Source organism: Vanellus vanellus (genome assembly GCF_965231255.1).
Source record: "Vanellus vanellus genome assembly, chromosome: 2".
Taxonomy (NCBI): domain Eukaryota; kingdom Metazoa; phylum Chordata; class Aves; order Charadriiformes; family Charadriidae; genus Vanellus; species Vanellus vanellus.
In genome coordinates, this window is record NC_138906.1 from 155265198 (window position 1) to 155286758 (window position 21561).

Consider the following 21561-nt stretch of genomic DNA (forward strand, 5'->3'; position numbering starts at 1 on the left):
TACAAACCATAATTGCTCCCTTTCAATATTTCTTAAAAGCAGTGAAAGAGGTCAAGGTTTGGTCAATAACAACATATTCTCTTCTTAAATCATCATCTTATATAATTTTAGCTAGATAAGACCCACTCTAAACTTGGGATCAACTATGAAAAACTAAAGGGGCTGAGAGCACCCAGCGTTAACGTCCTGTAGAACTGAGTCTAAGCAGCTCTTGCAAAAGAACGACAAATCACCAACACTATCACAACCCAACTGCGTTTGTCTACCAACAAAGTAGTTTTTTGCTAAAATACTTGTACAGACTCTTACTTCTCATTACCCTGCTATTAGCTAACACTTGCTCACCCCACCCTCTGCATTCAGACCATTTTCCCACACCGCTGCTTTGACAATATCCCTACTGTCTCAGCACCTCTTCACTGTACCAAACTAAATCCATCTCATCATTCCTAGACTTTGGAAGTCCAACAAGACACCAAACCCTACCTCCAAATCAGCTGATAGTATCAGCCTAATACCACTAGATATCAAGAGTATCATTAGATTTTGAAACAAAACCTCTTCAAATATTCATAGAATCATGGAATGGTTTAGGTTGGAAAGGACCTTGAAGATCATCGAGTTCCAACCCCCCTGCCATAGGCAGGGACACCTTCCACTAGACCAGGTTGCCCAAAGCCACGTCCAGCCTGGCTTTGAACACCCTCTCTGGGCAACCTGTTCCAGTGCCTTACCACCCTCAAAGTGAAATACTTCTTCCTAATGTTCAATCTGAACCTGCCCTCTTCCAGTTTAAAGCCATTGCCCCTCGTCCTATCGCTACATGCCCTAGTAAAAAGTCCTTCCTCAGCTCTTCTGTAGGCCACCTTCAGGGACTGGAAGGCCACAATAAGATCTCCCCAGAGCCTTCTCTTTTTCCATACAATCTCATTATTCATATATCATCCATATGTCTCAGTAATACAACTCTTCATCCAGTCTCAGAGCACTTGAATTCTCCTTTCCCTGCTGAAAGCCACATCTAAGAGTTTATTAATGCCATGTCTCTCTTCATGCTTCCCAACAATTGTCACTTAAATTGTATTGAAAGCTTTCTGTGGTGGGAACCTGTTTTCTTTTGGACAGGGAGGGTGGATGTTCTGTACAGCTCTGACTGCACAGCAACAAGCACATGATGAATGGTGCTGCCAGACAGAATAACATAGATCCACAGATTACATTTATGAAACAAACTATTATTTAAAACAAAGGTACTTAAGTGCTCTTTTACTCCTAGCTCAATGGCAGAGCTGAATGTACAGGAAAATATCTACTTTTCCAGAACATTAAAGAAAAGACTGCTGAGATCTGCCAAGTTTGAGACTCAAAAGCTCTGTGAGAAAATACTAAGTGGAGCACCCAAATGGAAAAATGACCATGTCTGTCCTAAAAAATAGGGAAGGAAAAAAACTAATGCAATGCATGGTGTATTTTTTCCACATGCTAGAACACAAACCCAAGTCCTTTCCATGTAGACAGAGCAAGCGAATTTGTTGCCCTGCAGAAGCTGACATGCGTGAGCCGAGCTCTGTGCCCACGCAGATCCCTTATGGCATGCATCGCAGTTCAAAAAGAAAGCTCGCAGGGCAACACGAATGCTCTGCTCCCCTCACTCCCTCCCTGCCATACATGCCTGCCTGCCTGCCTCCCAGATGGCAAGCAGCCAAGAGACAGCTTGTCTGAGCACGCTTGATGGTACATAAAAGTCACCAGGAGCCATAGTAAGTTACTGGCATCTGGGGGCAAGCTTTGCCTTTTACTAGAGGATACTCTGTGAATCCTGTCTTGAGAAAAGCCTGCAGGCACTCTTCAAAACACAGCTTTGATACATCCAAAGTTTTGGATGGGCAGATGGAAAGTCTTTGTCTCTCCATCTGTAGGCTCAAGGCTGAACAGATCAAATCTATGATCAATCACTACCTCTGTGCTCTCTACTGCCTACCATGTCAAACGTTTCATAACTACTTGTTTCAGTGGGAATACTGCTGGCTGCTTAAAATTTTAAGCAGATCAATTAAGGCTACATTAAAGCATATTTGGCAAGTACTTGAGTTACATGCAATAACAATTGCTCTATTCTGAAAAGTGATCGTGTAAAAATAGCATCTTCTTACTCATCTGCCTTGTTCTGTGTGCATCACAGTCATATGCTAGCTTTTGCTATTCAGAGACAAAAAGAAGGCATAGGAGATACCCATCCAACCTCTAACAATCCTTAGAAAACTTTCATGTGTCAAATACTGGTAAACATGCAAGCTCCATTTTATGTATTCATGCCACAGACTTAGCTGCACGATACCAGGAGGTAAGTCCATGCAATCCACCTGCTGCTCCCATCATAAGACACCACATTGTTGAAAAATACAGGCAGAAGTTAGTCCATAGAGCTGGAACATTAACAAACTCAGGTTGGACATAGAAGGGCCTCATGGAAAGGATCCAAATATCTTTTCGGTCACCTCAAGTCTTCATGAAGGTTATGAAGATTTAACAGGTCTTTCCAGGAAAGAAGTCCTGCAAGACCTTTGGACAGCAGCTCTCCCTGGCCCTCTTTCTTCCATTTCTGCCCAGTTCTTTGTCAAAAGCAAATCAAACCTCCAACCACACAAAATTCTGCTGTCAGCTCCTTCAGTCAGGCTTCCAGGTGCTGTATTTCAATACCAAGTAGTCAGACAACATCCCTAGGGCTTTTTGCTTGCCATCATTCAGAACCCACTTTAACTGGGCTGATCAGATTCAGGGACACATTCACATTGAGAGCATTGAGATCTTGTTCCAGATTGAGATGGCCGCTTACACCGACCAAATGAGCAAGAAGGATCCCTACTGCAAAGCCCTTCCTGTAGTTCCAGAAGCTTGTACTTCATTAGTAACTCTGAATATCCCTACAGAACATGGCATTATTTCAAAGATTATGTCTGACCTAAGCAGTCAGTACCACTTCTACAGTACTAAAAAACAAGTTTAAAAACAGCTAATAAAGATGACCTTAATTTGTATCACAAAATTTAGGCTTATTTGACTACTTTATCTGGCAGAAAGTTTTTCCACAGTAATCAGTTTCTGCAACTCCTTTGGATGGTCCATCTGCCTCATCAGTCAGTTTCTAGTTTTGAGAAACTCTCTGGCTTTTGCCTATCAGCAGTTCCCCCAACCCATCACTTTGGACCAGCTCAAACTGCAAAGTTTCACATGAACCCTACCTGCTCCTTATGTTGCCACCTAGTAAATACTGCTGGCAACCTGCTGAGGAAGTAGCTTCAAAATTTTGCCCACTCCGTTTCTCAGATCTGCCTATCTAATGGCTACCAGATTAGCAGCATTCACATAGAGCAAAGAAGTCCACCAAATCAGTCAGGACCTTTTCTACTTCAGTACAGAAAACATGAATTTATCAGAAACCTCCTCTAATGCTGAAGTCTCAAAGTACTTCACTGAAGTTATATTGGTGTCCAGCTATCTGCTTCTGTTGGTCAGCAACAAAAATCAGCATTAAGTGATTACAAATAGGCTGTGCCAAAAGCCAAACCAGCGCTGAGCAGTGGGGTGCTTTGAAAAGTGCTGGTATTGATGAGCTCTACCCAAAGGTTTGAGTTCAAAGCTCAGACAGACATAGACAGCACGGCTTGGCAGACACAGCAGCACATTGCTGTACCATCAGGTCCCTCCAGAGAGTTGCATATCTTTCTAGCCTCTCTTTATCACAACTATTAATCATCCACTAGATTAATCAATTTCACAAACAATAAACTTCTCACAACATATGCATTTTACAATAAAGAGTTTGTTCAAGCAGTGGGACATAACCTCCAGCTGGGAGGTATCTTGAAGGGCACAAGAAGCGACAGCTCTGCAGCAAGCAAGGGAACATTGAACCAGGGCAAGATGGGCATGGAGGGCAGAGGGGAGACAGGTGTAGGAAGAGGAAAGAAGCAGAAGGGGATAAAGCATTCAGAGAAGGGATGTTCATTTTAGCTTGTAACTGTAAATAATGGGGCTTTTGCCTTTTTTACCCCTACAGAATCACCATCAGCAAGACAAAATTTAAAGTAACTGCACTCCTGATGCAGCTATCTCCGAATCTCCCTAGATGGGCAACCGAGTATTTATCCCACAGTACCAAGCCAATTACTACTACAAACTGTTTGCTCTCTCCAGAAGCAATGAAGTGCCCAAAACTAAAGCCAAACACAGAAAGAGAAAAAATGTGACAGTCTACTACATTCCACATACATCTCTTACACACACCTCAGCTGCAAGAGTCAGCTGATTGTAGAGTCTCATGTCGCATCAGAAACATACCAAGGGTACTGAAGGAGCTGGCGGAAGTGCTCACCGGCCCACTGTGCATCATTTATGAACAGTCCTGGATAACCGGGGAGGTCCCAGCTGACTAGAGGTTGGCAAATGTGACACCCATCCATAAGAAGGGCCGGAAGGAGGATCCAGGGAACTACAGGCCAGTCAGTCTGACATCGGTGCCTGGGAAGGTCATGGAGCAGATCATCCTCAGTGCCATCACACGGCACATGCAAGAGAACAGGGTGATCAGGCCCAGTCAGCATGGGTTTGTGAAAGGCAGGTCATGCCTGTCAAACCTGATCTCCTTCTATGACAAGGTGACCCACTTAGTGGACGAGGGAAAAGCTGTGGATGTTATCTACCTGGATTTTTGCAAGGCTTTTGACACCGTTTCCCATAGCATTCTCCTGGAGAAACTGGCTGCTCATGGCCTGGACAGGTGTACTCTTCGCTGGGTAAAAAACTGGCTGGATGGCCATGCCCAGAGAGTGGTGGTAAATGGAGTTAAATCCAGTTGGTGTCCAGTCACAAGTGGTGTCCCCCAGGGCTCGGTGCTGGGGCCCGTTCTCTTTAATATCTTTATCAATGATCTGGATGAGGGGATCGAATGCACCCTCAGTAAGTTCGCAGACGACACTAAACTAGGGGGGTGTGTTGATCTGCTTGAGGGTAGATTGGCTCTGCAGAGGGATCTGGACAGGCTGGACAGGTGGGCTGAGACCAATGGTATGAGGTTCAACAAGGCCAAGTGCCGGGTCCTGCACTTGGGTCACAACCACCCCATGCAGCGCTACAGACTGGGGGCGGAGTGGCTTGAAAGCTGCCTGGCAGAAAAGGACCTGGGGGTGTTGGTGGACAGCTGGCTGAGTATGAGCCAGCAGTGTGCCCAGGCAGCCAAGAAGGCCAACACCATCCTGGCCTGCATCAGGAATAGTGTGGTGATCCGGACTAGGGAAGTAATCATCCCCCTGTACTCGGCACTGGTGAGGCCTCACCTCGAGTACTGTGTTCAGTTTTGGGCCCCTCACTACAAGAAAGGCATTGAGGTGTTGGAGCGTGTCCAGAGAAGGGCTACAAAGCTGGTGAAGGGTCTGGAGGACAAACCTTATGAGGAACGACTGAGGGATCTGGGGTTGTTTAGCCTGGAGAAGAGGAGGCTGAGGGGAGACCTTATCACCCTCTACAACTACCTGAAAGGAGGTTTTAGAGAGATGGGAGCTGTCTTCTTCTCCCTGGTGACAAGTGATAGGACAAGAGGAAACGGGTTTAAGTTATGTCAGGGCAGGTTTAGATTGGATATTAGGAAGCATTTTTTCACTGAAAGGGTTATTAAACATTGGAATAGGCTGCCCAGAGAGGTGGTGGATTCACCATCCCTGGAGGTGTTTAAGAAAAGGGTAGATGAGGTGCTTAGGGACATGGTTTAGAAGTGGTGGTGTTTTTATCAGGGTAGGTTAATGGTTGGACTTGATGATCTTAAAGGTCCCTTCCAACCTCACTGATTCTATGATTCTAAGAAACCAGAATGAGTAACTTAGGAGTTTCATTCAGAATCAAACTAAACACGTAATGTGATTGAGCACCTTGCAAATCTTGAGTGTAGAGAGAGAAGAAATACTCCTTAGTTGTCTACAGAACAGAAACACTAAGCTTAGAATAAGAAATCCTCCTTTTGTATGGGTTAAGTTTGCCTTTTAAGACCCTCATCCCACTAGGATACTTATACACTTATGTTTACTCAGCTAAGAAATTTACTTGTGCGTTTTTGACAATTTTCCTACTGAAAACTACTTATTTTATGTATGGCAATATCCACGTGCTATCCCTTATCTCATGTACTTCAGCAACGGCAGTAAACATAAAAACCAGTTTCTGTTACACCTGTTCTTCAGGAGACAGACTGCACATTACCACTATGCTAGACAGACTTTGGAGCCTCAGCAATGCAGGTTCTGCTTTTGCAATAGCAACAGGATTTCATGATAAAAAACAGGCAGCATGACTGGACAGCCAAATTATTTCTGAAGCATTTTCTCATTCCATTTTAATAAATGTATAGTTGGTACAAGCGGCTCTTGAACTCACACTGGCCACAGAGAGGCTCACTGAAAAATGGACCAATTCAGTGAATAAGTAAGGCAAGTCTACCGCAAGTCCTGCACAGGTATAGAAGAAGAGGAGAATACTGGCAAAGAAGCGGACTGGTGAGCTATGCAATTAGCTCAGAGCAAAATAGATCTTGGTGAACAAACTAATAAACATCAGTAACATGCATCATATGTGTATAGGAACATAATTTGAGCAACGGATTACAGTATGAAATAGTAATTTATTTTGCAAACTAATTTCATCCTCTGTTAATATGAAGGCTCGTGCAAGCATCTACAAAGCTTCTGAAAAGAGAAACAGTTCCTCTGGATTTCAAGTTTGTGAGATGTACAGGCTTGCAATCAATGAGGGTCCTACAGGAGTTAAGAAGTGTAAGCATGAAAAACAAACAAACAAAAAATAATCAGTGGGTAGATAGAGAGGAAGAGACCTAAAATAAGGTGCGCTCTGAAGGAAAAGTATCCACCATACATTGCAATTGTCAGTCACCAACTGACTTAAGCAAACTAGGTACCACTGTTGCCCTCTGAGGATTTCCCAGTGAATATGGAGAGGAAGTGGATAGAAAAGATAAAGAACACACCAGGGTAAGAAATAAGTCTTCATTATTCCACTATGCTTGGAAGAAACTTGTCTTGCAATCACTGCTTAGGAGATGAGCTAATCACCCTCCACCACAAATTATATTTCTAAGAATGCTTCATCTCAGGTCCTAATAGCACTACTATTCAATTCTATCATTAGCCAGCATGACATCAGAAACCTTTTCTAAACGCTAGTGAGCCTATCCAGCGTGCAAAGAACAGCTCAAACACACACAAGTCTTTATTGCGGCCCCAGAGGTACACTGTCCCAGACATGCATCACAGATCTCTGCCTTTGCCCTACTCATGAAAGCTGCTGTCTGCTGAACATGTGGCACAGAAACGGCTGCAATTCAGCTGTGGATCCAGGCTCTATTTCTCATCCCATGAATGATGCACAAAGTCATCAAAATGCAGAGGAAATATATTTATTCATTCTCACTAGCATAACTAAGTTGCAATCTGGCAGCTGATTTCTGTTTTCAGCCCTTCTCTCGACTGCCTAAAAGTTACCTCCTTTATCATTGTTTGAGGCTACCCCTTCCCTTGCACATTTAACTGAAAAGCCTGGAAATGCCTCCTTTCCTTCCCCCAGTAGAATTCTTCACCTCCTACTGCTTACTCATACCACTGTATCCTACTCACTCTAGTACCCCAGCTGATTTGTGTAGCGACAAACCATTCGCTGAGAGCATGCAATTATTTTGCTAGAAGAAAATCCAGGAGAAAGCTTCTATTTACACACTTTACAATCCTCCTTTCTTTATGTTTCTGAAACAGCATTATTAAAAGTCTCTTTCTTGCTTTTACTAGGTTATTTGCAGAGACACAAATCAACTCAACTAAAATCCCCTCAGGGTGGCGGGGGGAGCACAAAAACAGGGCATAGGAGAGCAAATGAATAGGGGAATGGAGAGAAGTAATGATCTGAATGTTCAGCTGAAGAGTATGAGCTAGAAAGCTTCCATGTTATATAGAGACAGATAGGACTGCACTAAATACAGGCTACAATCCACCCCAAATGTCTTCCTTGCACCTTTTTCCTGTTCAGTCACAAACTCCCTGCAATCATGTCAGATCCTGTAATCGAATGCAGAGTTCACTTCAGTCCTCCTGCCCACATGCTTGCTTCATCCTGGAGCAGCACGTATTAGGGTGAATTCTTGCTGTTCCAAGTAATGAACCCGCTCTTTAATGCCAAGTTTAGCTCACGCTGCACGCAGAACATGCAGCTACTGACAGCAACTCCCTTATCATTCTCCTTGTAGTCCTTCTGCCATAGGACACTTCAGGAGAGAGAAAGACCACCCTATGCAAAGGTGAGGGAACATATAACCTACCCAAGGCAGAAGCCACTAAGGGCGAGATCTGTAAATGGGATCTGCATCAGGCTCTCCTGAAGGTCTCCCTCAGCCATATTTCACCTCATTTATGCAGAGCAGTACAGTAGTTTCCAACCCTACCTGCTGTGGGGAACTGGTATTTTCCAGGATGGCATTTCTACAGCTGCCAGCTCCTTCCCCCCCAGTCCCATTGACCTGACATAGCAGACAGTTCCTCTTACAGGACAGTATCAGTTCTTATATACTGACAAAAAGAGCTACATATTTTATATATCATGACCCTGTCTGTTAACATTTTTATAGCTCGGTGCCCAGTTCCCCATCTCCTCTCTGTGTTTCTAGGTTGCTCTGGCCAAATTCTCCTCTCAGGTAATTCATGCAAATCAACCTGTTGTGGTGAGTGGAATTCTTCTGGATGCATACAAGACGAGCTAGAATTTGTCATAAAAGCGATCAAGCTGGGTCAGGCTAAAAGTCTAGCCCTTTATGTCGCTGCTTAAGGAAACTGTGTGAGAGCAGGGCATGCATGAATTGATCCTCCCTTGGCAGGCTAAGAATGACCTAAGGTTGAAAGCTGCACCTGGGGAACTGTGTCTTCTGTGAAGAACTATTTCCTCTTTTTCTTTATTTTAAACACCCTACAGCTTCATTGTTCTGCCTTGTGAACTAGTTCCTTTTTCACATTCTCCAAACCGTTTCCATTCAATGTCTGAGGATTCTCTCAGTGGTCATCTCTTTTCCAGGCTAAAAAATCCAAATCTTTGTAACCTGCCCTCAGAGGACATACCACATCTCTGACCAGCTGACTGCTCTTTCCCATACTCTTTCCAGACCTGTGCCTTTTTTGGGGTGTGGCGAGCACAACTGCAGGGAGCATTCAAAATACAAGAGCAACATACAGTGATATAGCAACAAACACATTTCTTGCCTTATTCTGAGCTCTTCCTCATAGTTCCTGAAATCTTATTTGTTATTTTGCCCACCACCAACCAGACTGTTTCAGAAGACTTCAAAATTACTCCATTTTCTGGCCATTTTCTCCACCTTTGCCTTTAGCACCTTCTAGAACTACTCCCTCTACATTCTCTACATGCTTTGGGCAAATAATTGAGGGCTGAGTTGTTCAACTGTTAATCTGCAAGGCTAAATACCTGTATCTGTTCAAAGGCAACAGCTTTCATGAGAAATAACCCGCAACAGCTTTCATGAGAAATAACCCGCAACAGCTTTCATGAGAAATAACCCGCAACAGCTTTCATGAGAAATAACCCGCAACAGCTTTCATGAGAAATAACCCGCAACAGCATTGCTCAGTCCCAACCTCTGAGTATCTTCTGTGCACGGAAAGGGGAGTCCTTGCCTCAGATATCATATAGTTTGGACAAAAAGAGAGATGCCAGAGAGACGGGACAGGGCACAAGAGGGTAAAGCTATCTCAGCCAGGACAGCAGAGAAGTTGGCACCAGAACCAGGCACAGTATCACTAGCAAACCCAGAAAGTCATTAGTCAGTGCACTGAGCAGTAGCTCTCCAACAGCTTTACTACCTCTGCAAACTAGCTGTAGCACTTCCAGAGTCCAATGGGCAAAACAAAAACTCGGTCTGCGCTCACTAGCAAGCCTGCACAGATGGTGCTTTGGACAGAAACTTCTCCATGGTTATCAGCTGAACAACCTGAAACAATCTGCAACTCTGACACCACCTGGCTACAGGGCCTTACTCTCAGCTTCTCACTGCTGCTCACCTGCAGCAAGTGATACAGCAATACTGGGAATGGGAAGCAGAAGACTGGCTCCAAACAGTTTGCCCTAGCTTCATACACTGAGCTGTAAATGACAAGAACAAAGCTACACAGCCTCCTTGGATGTTACCTGCCATGCTTGGACATCTCAAGAAAAAAACAAAAACAACAACAACAACAAAAAAACAACCAAAACCACCTCAAGAAGAATTCTATTTTATGATTTCCATTTAAGCAGTAAACATGGGATCTCACAATGTCACTACAGACTTTGTCAGTGATTTCCAGTAGTATGTTAGGAAATGCATCTAGTGTCTAACTCTTGTCATTTGCTCACTTGCCTTCTCTTCTAGGCGGGGAAAGCACATGAACTTTCAAAGCATTATTCCTTCCCTTTGCCCATACATCACCACCACCTGACAAGTTTTATCCTTATGATGGGATTTGATTGCATTGAAACAGCCAATTTATATTAATCAATGTCCTCCTGGAGCTTCTGAGTCTTCCAAGTATTTTAAGGATGAGGCCAAACACTCGAGGAATTGTGTCTAAATTGGTTGACCTGAAAGCACTTCTAAGTTTCCAGGTACACTCTCATCCTACAATGAAATTTCACCCAAGGGAAATGCAGCGACACACCAAGTCTCTACTATATCTTGATTCCTGCCTAGTATGGGTTCATTTCTAAAAGCAGGAAGGAGAAAATGACCACATAACCTGCAATCATATCCACTCCCCACTCACCCTAAATACATCCAATGAGATTTCAGTACAGTGACATTCCTTGTTGCCACAGCTTCATTTTGGGGTCTCCAATTCCCACAGTGGAATGCTCATTCTGAACTTCAGCTCACAGTCTCCCTATAAGATGCCTGGGGAGCATAGCATACCTGTTCAAAATGAGAACTTGCAGTGCAAAATAGACGACTCACCTTTGATAGCTACATTATTCCTTTGGAGAGGGATCATTGACTATCTATCTTGTTAAAGACAGATGGAATGAACTGTGATGGAGCTGACTTTTTCAAATGCAGCAACCTAGATAGGAAAGCTCTAAGTAGTGCTTCAAAGTAGAGGAGCACACGTTGCCACCAAGCTGTAGCACACTGGCATGATGGGGAAGGGTGGTGGGGATGTGTCAAGAAAGGAAGCCCCATCTTCTGAAGTTTTGCTGTTGCTCAGCAAGACAGAAGGACATAGATGTTACAGCTCAACAAGAAGGCTGCCACATGAATGTAGATGGGAAAAGATCTATGTTTGAGTCTGGAATCCCATAACTGCTGATGCATTTTTGCAATAAACGGTCACTAAATAACATACAGAACCAGTACCAAGACCAAAGGCTGGAGTTCAGGTCTTACTGCTCTCTGTCCTGTGTACATTTCCACCACTGGTCTTATCCATCTCCTATGCTATAACCCGATGTGACAGTTACAACTAGAGAGGCAGATGCGTATGTTAGCCCTGCTTCCAACAGGCAGCTCTTTCCGAGCCGCTTGTCTGAGTCCCTCAAGCTAAGGAGTGGTTGGAAACTATTGAAGAAAACAAGAGCATTGATGGAAGCACATGCTATTTTTGAATGACAGGGTTTGTTACTTCTTTGCTCCACAGGTAATTAAGTGTGCTGAAAACCCATCTATTAGATCACATTCCCTGGAAACTTAGATGTGGAGACATCTAGTCTGAGCCTGGAGTGAGTGCAAGAATAAGAAAAAGTTGAATAACCGAACATCTGTCAAAAGAATAGTACTTTTGGGCACTCCCTGGAACAGCATGACAGGTAACTACACTGAAACCTGCTTCAAAGCTGTCCTTCGGATGGTCTTGAACTCACTTTAACATTCCTGGCAGAATTGGCACAGCACATCTATGAGTTCACTGTATCTCAAGTCTCTGAGGAAACTCATGGCAACATTCATTGGAGTTGGCTAGGCACTGAAGGCTTTTCCACCCAGGTATATCTCATTGCTGAAATTCAGAAGGCCGCTTCAACAGAAGTTGGTTACAAGCTGCAAATAAGTTCAGTCTTCTGGCAATTAACCTTGACACCACACCCCAAGATGCCCTAACCTCCTTCTAGTCTCTAGTCCCCTTGAGGATCACCAAGGGGTAAGGTCAGAGTCGTTGCCATTTTACATCAGCAAGACTCCACTTCTTAGTAAAAAATAATATTCTCCAGTAAGCAGATCCAGAGTCTCAGTAGCACGAGCCCACTACAGAAGACCCACAGGACGGTAGCATTTTACCTTAACTTTCAGGAAGAGACTAGCAACAACCATATGCATGCACTTTCCAAAGCCTACACACAGAAGGAAAGGCCTTAGACTAAACTTCATTAAACATTTACTATGAAGAACTCCATGATATAATTAGCACTTTTTTGCTCAGGAATCTCCAAGACACCACAGGTCAGAGCTGCAGGGGATCTGACAGAACTGTGTGGGATTACCTGCATGCATACATTGTCTGGTGAGTGCTGTCCATTTCTCACTTTCTTGTGCAATAAACACTGGGGGGGAGAGAAATCACCGTTTCTCTCTTCCCCTTTACCTCTGCTGCAGAAGAGCAAAAAGAAAAAAATGTTCAGAACACTGTTGCAGAGATCAAAAGCCTTTTTCTACTGGCTCTGACCTAGTTCTTTCATTCTTACTAGAGAGAGGGGAAAAAAAAAAAACACTTAAAGGAACATTGTCAAAACTGTTAGGTCTAAAAATAGACTTACCTTGGCAGTGCTCCCATCTAGATGGGCTCACATTAAGGACTGCAAACTCACTTTCCCCATACACACACCAATCCTTTCATCAATCTGGAAACACTGGTACTATGCAGCCCAAAGGACCTCCCAGTCCACATAATCTCTTTTGGGACACTCAGGTATCTATTATATATAACCGGCAAGGAACTGTACTATCCTCAAAATTCCTATTTTGCATTTGCAAATCCATTGCTGTCAGCTATCCCAGTAAAAAATTTGGTGTGTTTTCCTTAAGTAAACCGCTGGACATTTGTTGCCATAATTAAACTCCAGCTCTCGATGCTATGACACCATTAAAAATAATCAAATTTGAGGAAGTTTTCAACAGTTTGTTAGATAAAATGAAATCAGATTTTTTCAAAGATTCTCCACAAACCATAAGTTACAAAATATCTTTGCTTTAACCACACAGAGCATTTTTGAGAGGAGAAACAAAGAGTCTCTGGGTTCGTGGCCGAGGCTGACAAATGGTCAGTTTCCCCAGAACAATAGCCCTGGCAGAGCTGGTGGCGCAGCGGATGTTTGCTCCAGCCAGGAACTCCCATGCTCCAGGATCCATGAGCCCCCTGTGCCCCAGGGACCTCTCCACTCCATGCCAGTTGTGTCCCAGAGCCAGCCACCTGCGAGTTTGCTGTCCAGAAGCATGGCTACACTTTATAAAAAGGTCTGAAGACCCAGGAAGCCCATACTTGCACCAAGCTCCCAGCCATCTACCACAGAGACCGGAAGGCCAAACAACCTCAGCTTAAAACCAGGTTTTCAGAGCTTTCCTTATTTCCTAACTTCCAGAGCTGATGTACAGCAGGTTATGCTCTTGAGATCTCAAGCAGCAAACCAGGAAAATTATTTTCCAATGAAAAAAAAAAAAAAAACAACAAAAAAAATCAAACAACTAGGAAAAAAAAAAAAACAAAACAGTCTGTGCTTCCCGAGTCCAAGACATTTTGAGTTCAGCAAATTGGCATTTTTCTACAAAACTATCAGTTTTGAAGATTCCACAGCAACTTTACCTTTGACTAGAGTACGATCTGCACACTATGGTGATCAAAGCCACGAGGGACAAGTAACCTCTCAGCTTCCCAAACAGAAGCTGTAATGCCATATGTTATCTGCCAAAAGTCACAGTTCATGAAAAGAAGACGGCTCACACCCAGGGCTCCAATACGGCAGAAGATGCATTAAGATAAAAGCATGCTTTTAAGCACAGTCACACAAAGAAACATAGTTCCAACAGAAAACGATGGATAAAAAAAGGCCTTAAATGTGCATGTGCTACATTCACACAAAGCAGTCACAGCAACACAGCTACTTGTGCTGAAGAAGTAAGTAGTCATCTTGCTGTGCTAGTGTGAGGGTAATAGAATTATGCAAAGCTAAGAAAGTAGAGGGAGAAAACCCCCAAATGGGAGGAACGCAGAACATACAGACAAGAAAGCCTGTTCTGAGAGACCACAGCAGGGACGCAAGCTGGGGGAAGGAAATGGGAAGGAGTTAAAGAAAAAAAATCCCATCTAAGGAGAGGGGAAAGACACTGCTTCCCAAAGCTTTAACAGAGCTTTCCTTCATTAATATTTACAAAGCTTTTAGAGATTCTCAGATGGAAGGCACTGCAGATATGACAGGAATTATTACAGACCTGAAAAGATCTAGCAAACAGACTGAGAAGGACTTCAAGTGAATAAAGGAGGATGACATTAGAGAGCACACTGAAATAGGGGCTGCTCCTGGCATATGAACCATCTGGCGCATGGCAGTTCGTTTCATTTACTTACCCACTACCAGGCATGCATGGCCAGTTCATGTTGCTAAGTTTTTGCTACCAAAGAAGAAATGCTTTTATTCATGACCACTACCTTCTTTCTTTATATCATTAGTTTTCAAAACTGCCACTCAGTAAAGCAGACTGTGCATAAGAAATCTGTTTGACTCATGGAGAGACTTAGGATGGACAGATATGGACATACACAAACACCTTTTGAGACACAGTGGTTTTGTTTACCTTTATTTGAGTTTCCCTAGGAAAGTGGTTTTCAGGGATGTTAAGCTGCCCACTGCCTTCAGTAAGCCCAAGTTTTTGCTGGTCGCTTGCACTGCTCACTTGGGTACTCAGCAAAAGACAGCTTCAGCATGATTTTCAGCAATAAAGCAAGTGGTCTCTGATGGAACTGTAGATCTCAGCATATCTGGGAAACAAACCTCAAGGTGGTCTCAAGACGAGCACCCCAAAAAACCCAACATACCCCACATTCAGAGGGGTCAGATTGCTGGTTTTCACACTGGACTTCTGAAACTTTCCCAAGGGCACAGAAAAAAGCAATATGGGACTCAAACCCCAGGATTCTCAATGCCTCACTCTAACGTGCTAGAAAATTGAATGAATTTTGGAAGCTGACAGCAGGAAAGTGGATTTGCCCTTTCCCATACACCTAGTCACATCTCTAACACGCAGCCAATGTCACACTGCTGCAGGAGCCCAGCATCTCTTGGAAGACCTCAGCAAAGCGTCCACCTTTCCAGCTCTCGGTAGGCACCACCTGAATTACCGGGTACTTCCCCAGGAGACGGACGCCTCATGAACCTCTCAGAGGTTCTTGGTAGGCATCTCACGAACACCTCACAGCTCCCGGCCACCTCGGCGCTTGGGCTCCTGCATCTCCTACGGGGTGGAGGGGCTGAGCACACCCCGGCACTCTGCGTCCAGGCGGCAGGACGGCCGGCAGCTGCTTGAGCTTCGTGGGTATCACGGCCTCAGGGCACTTCGGGGATTTGGGCGGCACCGAGGGACGGCGGCGCCCGGGCTCCAGCGGTGGCGGGGCGGGGAAGGCGCCCGGCGGGCTGAGCGGGGCCACTTCGGAGGGAGGCGGCGCAGGTCCGCCGCCCCGGCCGGGAGAGGCGGCACCTCCGGGCCCGCCGGGAAGTTGCCGGACTGAAGCCTCCGGCTGCCCCAGGCGGAGCGAGCAGACCCCGCCACCTCCCCCGCCAGCCCCCACGACCCACCTGGCCCGAGAGCAGGCGCGGCGCTGGCGGGCGGCCGGGCCGAGGCGGAAGGTGGCCGGCACCCCGCGGGGGAGGCCGGTGCGGCCCCACCGCCACCGCCGGCCCCACCAACGGGCACAGCTCCCCACACACCCACCCCTCCCCCAGGGCCAAGCACGGGCCGGCCCCGCCGCGGCGCAGGTGAGTGCCCGGGGGAGGAGACAGGGGAGGGACCCCGGGGGCGACGGGCAGGGGACGCGGAGCCCTTACCTTCCACCGCCATCCTCCCGGCCTCGCATAGTGCGCCGGCCGCCGACCCGGCCCGGCCCCGGCGGCTCTGCCCCGGTCGCCCCCCCCCGCCCGCGCACGGGCTCGGCTCATCTGCAGCCGCCGCGATCAACCTGCAGCGCTCCCGCTGACAGGCGGGCGGGGCCGCGCGCCCGCCCCGCGGCACCCTGGGAAATGTAGGCCCGGCCTGCCCCGGGCCCGCCATCCCCCGGGGGCTGCGGAGCGCCAGGTCGATGCACCGGCCTCCCCTACGGCCGAAGGGGCCCCGCAGGCCTCTGTGGGGGAGTTGGCGGCGTCGGACGGCTCCGAGTGTACCTGCCGAGCCGGGAGAGCAGCGCGGGGGCGGCTGGCAGCGGCCAGTGGCGTCGGGTGGGCTATAGGAGGCTGGAGGGGTGGTGTGGGAAGAGGGGGCTGATCAGGTACCCTGCTAACAGATAAACGCCATTTCACAGGTGCACAGGGTATTTCAGTCGTGGTGGTTCCGTCCCTGCGGCTTCCAGCCTGACGGCTGCAGGGGACTCGGGGTGTCAGCCCGTCCCGCTGCTCTCCCTAGCACCGTCAGAGGTTTTCCACAGGGAAGGAGAAAGGCATCGGGGACCTCATCAGCACCTCACCCCACAGTGAGGCCCTCAGTCTTTCCTCATTTATCATCTTTATCCTGTCAAACTCTGACAGATTGTCTGACAAATCCAGAAAATGAAGGTAATTAGGGACAGGGTAACAGCCTTTACTTCAGCTCCTCACAAATCTTATGCCAAACAACCTGGCACCCTTGAGATCTGTCCTAAAATGTTTGCTGTCCAAAAAACAGCTATGGCTTTGTGCCCTTTTCAGTTTTATTTTGAGATATCAAAAAAGTTTTGAAGATTTTTCTCCTTTAAAAATACCCTTTTTTTTTTGTTTTAAATATATCAATAAATATGAACCTACCCAGGAAGAGTCTATGAGTTCCTTCACTAACCAAACTTATGTCGTTACTAAAATCGAGAGGAACAGCAGAGGACAGATATAGAAGAGCAAATACAGATAAGGCATGAAAGCATTTTCACATGTTCTTTTTGTTTGTTAGCAGTGGTTATTGCAGCTAATAAGTGTTATTTATGACAAGTTATATTCACAAAACAAACCTCCATGAGTTCAAATTAGAGTGCAAGAACATACAATGTGCACATGAATAAGGTCTTCATAAACCCCAGGAATTTTGACATATCTGAAGTAATTAAAATAAAATGGGGTGTTCATTATTTATTTAATGAAGGAAAAACAGAGCCTATACAGAATAGCCTTAAAGCCCAACTCTTTCCCGAAGCCTTCTATTACTAACATTGCCCTGAAGACCTCACTTGTTCTTTGCTCTCGTATGCATTTGAACTATTAGCCTTTGTGTTGTATATGAGTCAAGATACAAGCTCCCTGGAGCAGCAGCCTTGTCTTTCACGTGCTTGCAAAATGGTAGGCATACTTACAGTGCATTATAAGTAATAACCATTGAGGGGGTATGCTCGTGTTCCCAAGCACAATACAATCACACTCCTGATCCCATATGCTGGGTGAAATGGGCTGATATTCACATACTTTCTGTCAAGAAAACAGGGTATTGCTAGATTTCACAGTTTTCAAATATATGTAATACATACATATAACCTACAGCAGTTTCTTCTCAACATCACTACACAAACTTTTGTGATTTTGATGACATAGTGTATTAAGCTGATGTATTCAATTAATCATTAATCATTTATTTAATCATAACAATATTTGGAGGTATGTTAGAGTAACTACCTGGCTAATGCATATGTGAAGCAGTGCTTTCTTGGTTAGAGTGAGTCAGAAGTCATAGAGTGAATAAATCAAGGCTCAGAGTTCAAGTGGCATGGATGTGGAGTCCTATCGCCAGTAGTATGCTGGATTTCTGACTGGTAACTACATTTCAGCTATGGGCCCTGAGGACATCCCCAGTGAGTACAATTTTACTAAGCCCTTTAAACAGCCCTGTAGCTTCTAATTATGACTTTGTGCCTGCTGAAGAACAGCAAAATTATGGCTGTGACTAGATAGCAAATAGGGCATGACAGATGTTAAAAGGTGTAGTGTGTGATACCTAATGTTACATGATAGCTAGCGAAACCTAGTATTTAACAGTATCTAAAAACATAAGAAACTTCTCAAATTCTGGTCAAGACTAGGCAAATTGCAATTTAATGTATGTCACTCATTAGAGAAAAGAGGCTGTAAATTGATTCAATTAATCTATGGTAAAGTACAATCTGTTTTGAGCAGAGCTTTCAAAAACATCAGTGAGAGCAAGCTAACTTTCTAAAAACACCCTGCTAAATTATAGAGTAGAAAAAGACCAGCTTTCTCTGCTCAGAAAAAGCTATCTCATCATGCTTCCTTGCCTTCTTGCTTCTCTTTTTACCTTGACTCTCTCCAAACAGGTTTCTTCGAAACTTTCTTTTAAAAGCGTAGCAAACTCCCTTTAAACAGACTCAGTTTGTCACAGCCAAAGTCAATTTGCTGTGTGCTTTGCACTAGGTCAGCAGATGAAATAAGCAATACTGACCAGAGGCTCAGCCATTCGAATTATTTCTAGGTAGGACTTCTGCCAGCAAACATTAGATGAAAGTTAACAGCATCTTAACAGCATTAACAGCATGGCTCTACTAGAAGAGTTCTGAAGTCTAAACAAGATGTTATGCTTGTGTACTTCATTACACTATCATCCATCATAATTTTTCCCTTTTTATTCCCCTCTTACCTTACAGAAATTCAACAGTCATTAAGTTTTAAGAATCCCTTTGTGCTCTTAAGTCCTTTGCGTAAAACATAGTCAAATTCTCACTCATCTTCACCTGATGACCTTGTTACCAAGGTACTTCTGCCATATTCTTGTGACCCAGGATTTTCAAACATGATTAATTATTTTGGGTGCCCAAACAAGCGCACAGAGCTATCTTTCAGGGACAGCAGAAGAAACATCTGAAAATCATTGACCTCAAGTCAGGCAGCAAGTGTCTCCGGCAGTGAACAGCATCACAGCTATGACTGGACATTTTTGACTGTGAGTCAGTTTGCTGAATGGGCTTAGGCTGTGAAGGTGAAATTAAAAGCATTCAAAGTTTGCCATCAAACGCAAGTGTGACAGAAATAGCCCTATCATGGGACCATCGCACCTGCCTAACAACTCAGTATCTAGACTCTTGCATTGCCTTGAGTACTGCTGGGCATCAGTACATGGAAATGGGTGAGTTTTTTCAAAGGTAACTGATGATGAGTGCAGTTAGGCTGGGGGAAGGTGTGGGAGAAACATGCATAGGACTATACAGATCAGATATTAATGGGTAAGAAGAAGCGGGGTTTTCCACTTCAGTACCTCTGCCAGTACTGAGGGCTGGAAGAAGAAGAGAGAAGGGTTGCATGGAGGTTCAGGCACACTCTCAGCACACGCCCTAGGCCATGAGCTGCGCTGGTTTAGTAAGGAAGGACAAAGCAGTTTCAGCAGAAATTTTATGGGCACTACAGTGTAGGAGGTAGCTGGAAATTCAGGTGTGAATGTGGTAAGTAGAGAATTCCTGTCCAATTCCCCTCCCTTTGTCAGAGCCAGCCACGTGGCTGGAAAAACAGCCTCAGGGATACTGGGTGCCAGATCTGGAGGGAGAGGAGGAGGGTGTGGAGTTTCTATGCATTCTCTTTTTTGTGGTAGGAAGTGGCATTTCCTGAGAAGAAGACCTGCTGAGTCTCATGCAAATACCTGAAAGGCACGGCGAGAAAATGCTAGGTGCATTGGAGATTTTTTTTTTCAATAGCCAAATGTATCTTATTAATGTTTTGCAGGGGGGTGATTTAAAAAGAATAAGATGTTCTATAACTCAACTAAGCATATACTGAGTAAAGGGGAGAAAGCGAGCTTAGCTCTAAGTCCCATGCTCTGACCGATGGAAACAGATTCTTATGCTTGTGTGGATCCAATCTTACCATCACAAAATGAACCAAGGTACCCTACATTTTAGAGTAAAAACTAATATTCAGAAGCAGTTTTCTGGGGTCTGAGAATGACTTCAGAAGAGCTATTAGGTGGGGAGTCTGCCCAAAAATATAATAAACATGTTTAAAATATATGTAATGCGATTTCAACAGTATGCCATTAAGGCACTGAAAAGCAGGTTTTAATAGTGTAGTACTGTAATTATGTAATTAATATTTTTTGTCTGTACTACTGCTGAAATATACTTTGAGTATCGTTTATTTTACCTATATTCCCTTATTGTCAAAAATATCTTGCATGATAATCCATAATCATAGAATCATAGAATTGTTTAGGTTGGAAGAGACCTTTAAGATCATTGAGTCCAACCATTAACCTAGCACTACCAAGTCCCCACCACTAGACCTGTCCCTCAGCACCACATATACACATCTTTTAAGTATCTCCAGGGACGGTGACTCAACCACTTCCCTGGGCAGCCTGTTCCAATGTTTGATAACCCTTTCAGTGAAGAAATTTTACCTAATATCCAATCTAAGCCTCCCCTGGCACAACTTGAGGCCATTTCCTGTTGTCCTGTCACTTCTACTTGGGAGAAGAGACGGACCCCCACCTCACTACAACCTCCTTTCAGGTAGTCGTAGAGAGCAATAAGGTCTCCCTTCAGCCTCCTTTTCTCCAGGCTAAGCAACAGTTCCCTCAGCCGCTCCTCATAAGACTTGTGCTCTACACCCTTCACCAGCTTCATTGCCCTTCTCTGGACACACTCCAGCACCTCAATGTCTTTCTTGTAGTGAGGGGCCCAAAACTGGTCACAGTACTTGAGGTGGGGCCTCACCAATGCCGAGTACAGGGGGTTGATCACTTCACTAGTCTGCTGCTCCCACTAGTTCTGATACAGGCCAGGATGCTATTGGCCTTCTTGGCCACCTGAGCACACTGCCAGCTCATATTCAGCTGGCTGTTGAGCAACACCCCCAGGTCCTTCTCTGCCAGGTGGCTTTCCAGTGACTCTCCCTCAAGCCTGTAGCACTGCATGGGGTTGCTGTGACCCAAGTGCAGGACCTGGCACTTGGCCTTGTTGAACCTCCTACCATTGGCCTCAGCCCATCAATCCAGCCTGCCCAGATCCCTCTGTAGAGCCATCCTACCCTCAAGCAGGTCGACACTCCCACCCAACTTGGTGGCGTCTGCAAATTTACTGAGGGTGCACTCCATCCCCTTGTCCAGGTCATTGATAAAGATATTAAACAGAACCAGCCCCAATAGTGAGTCCTGGGGAATATCACTGGTGACTGGCCACCAACTGGATTTAACTCCATTCACGATCACTCTTTGGGCCCAGCCATCCAGCCAGATTTTTACCCAGTGAAGCGTACGCCCATCCAGGCCATGAGCAGACAGTTTCTCCAGAAGAATGCTGTAGAAAATGGTGTCAA

The 21561-nt window shown here is 45.1% G+C and overlaps 1 protein-coding gene across 1 annotated transcript in view; it reads right to left on the reverse strand.

The window, feature by feature from the left end:
• Positions 1-13432, reverse strand: part of SAMD12 (sterile alpha motif domain containing 12) — a gene marked incomplete at both ends in the record, with an annotated part of 106094 nt that extends 92662 nt beyond the window's left edge. The window contains one exon of the mRNA XM_082499252.1: positions 13339-13432. Within this exon, the coding sequence (XP_082355378.1) occupies positions 13339-13432 (94 nt within the window). The remainder of the gene's footprint in view (positions 1-13338) is intronic.
• Positions 13433-21561: the final 8129 nt, after the last annotated feature.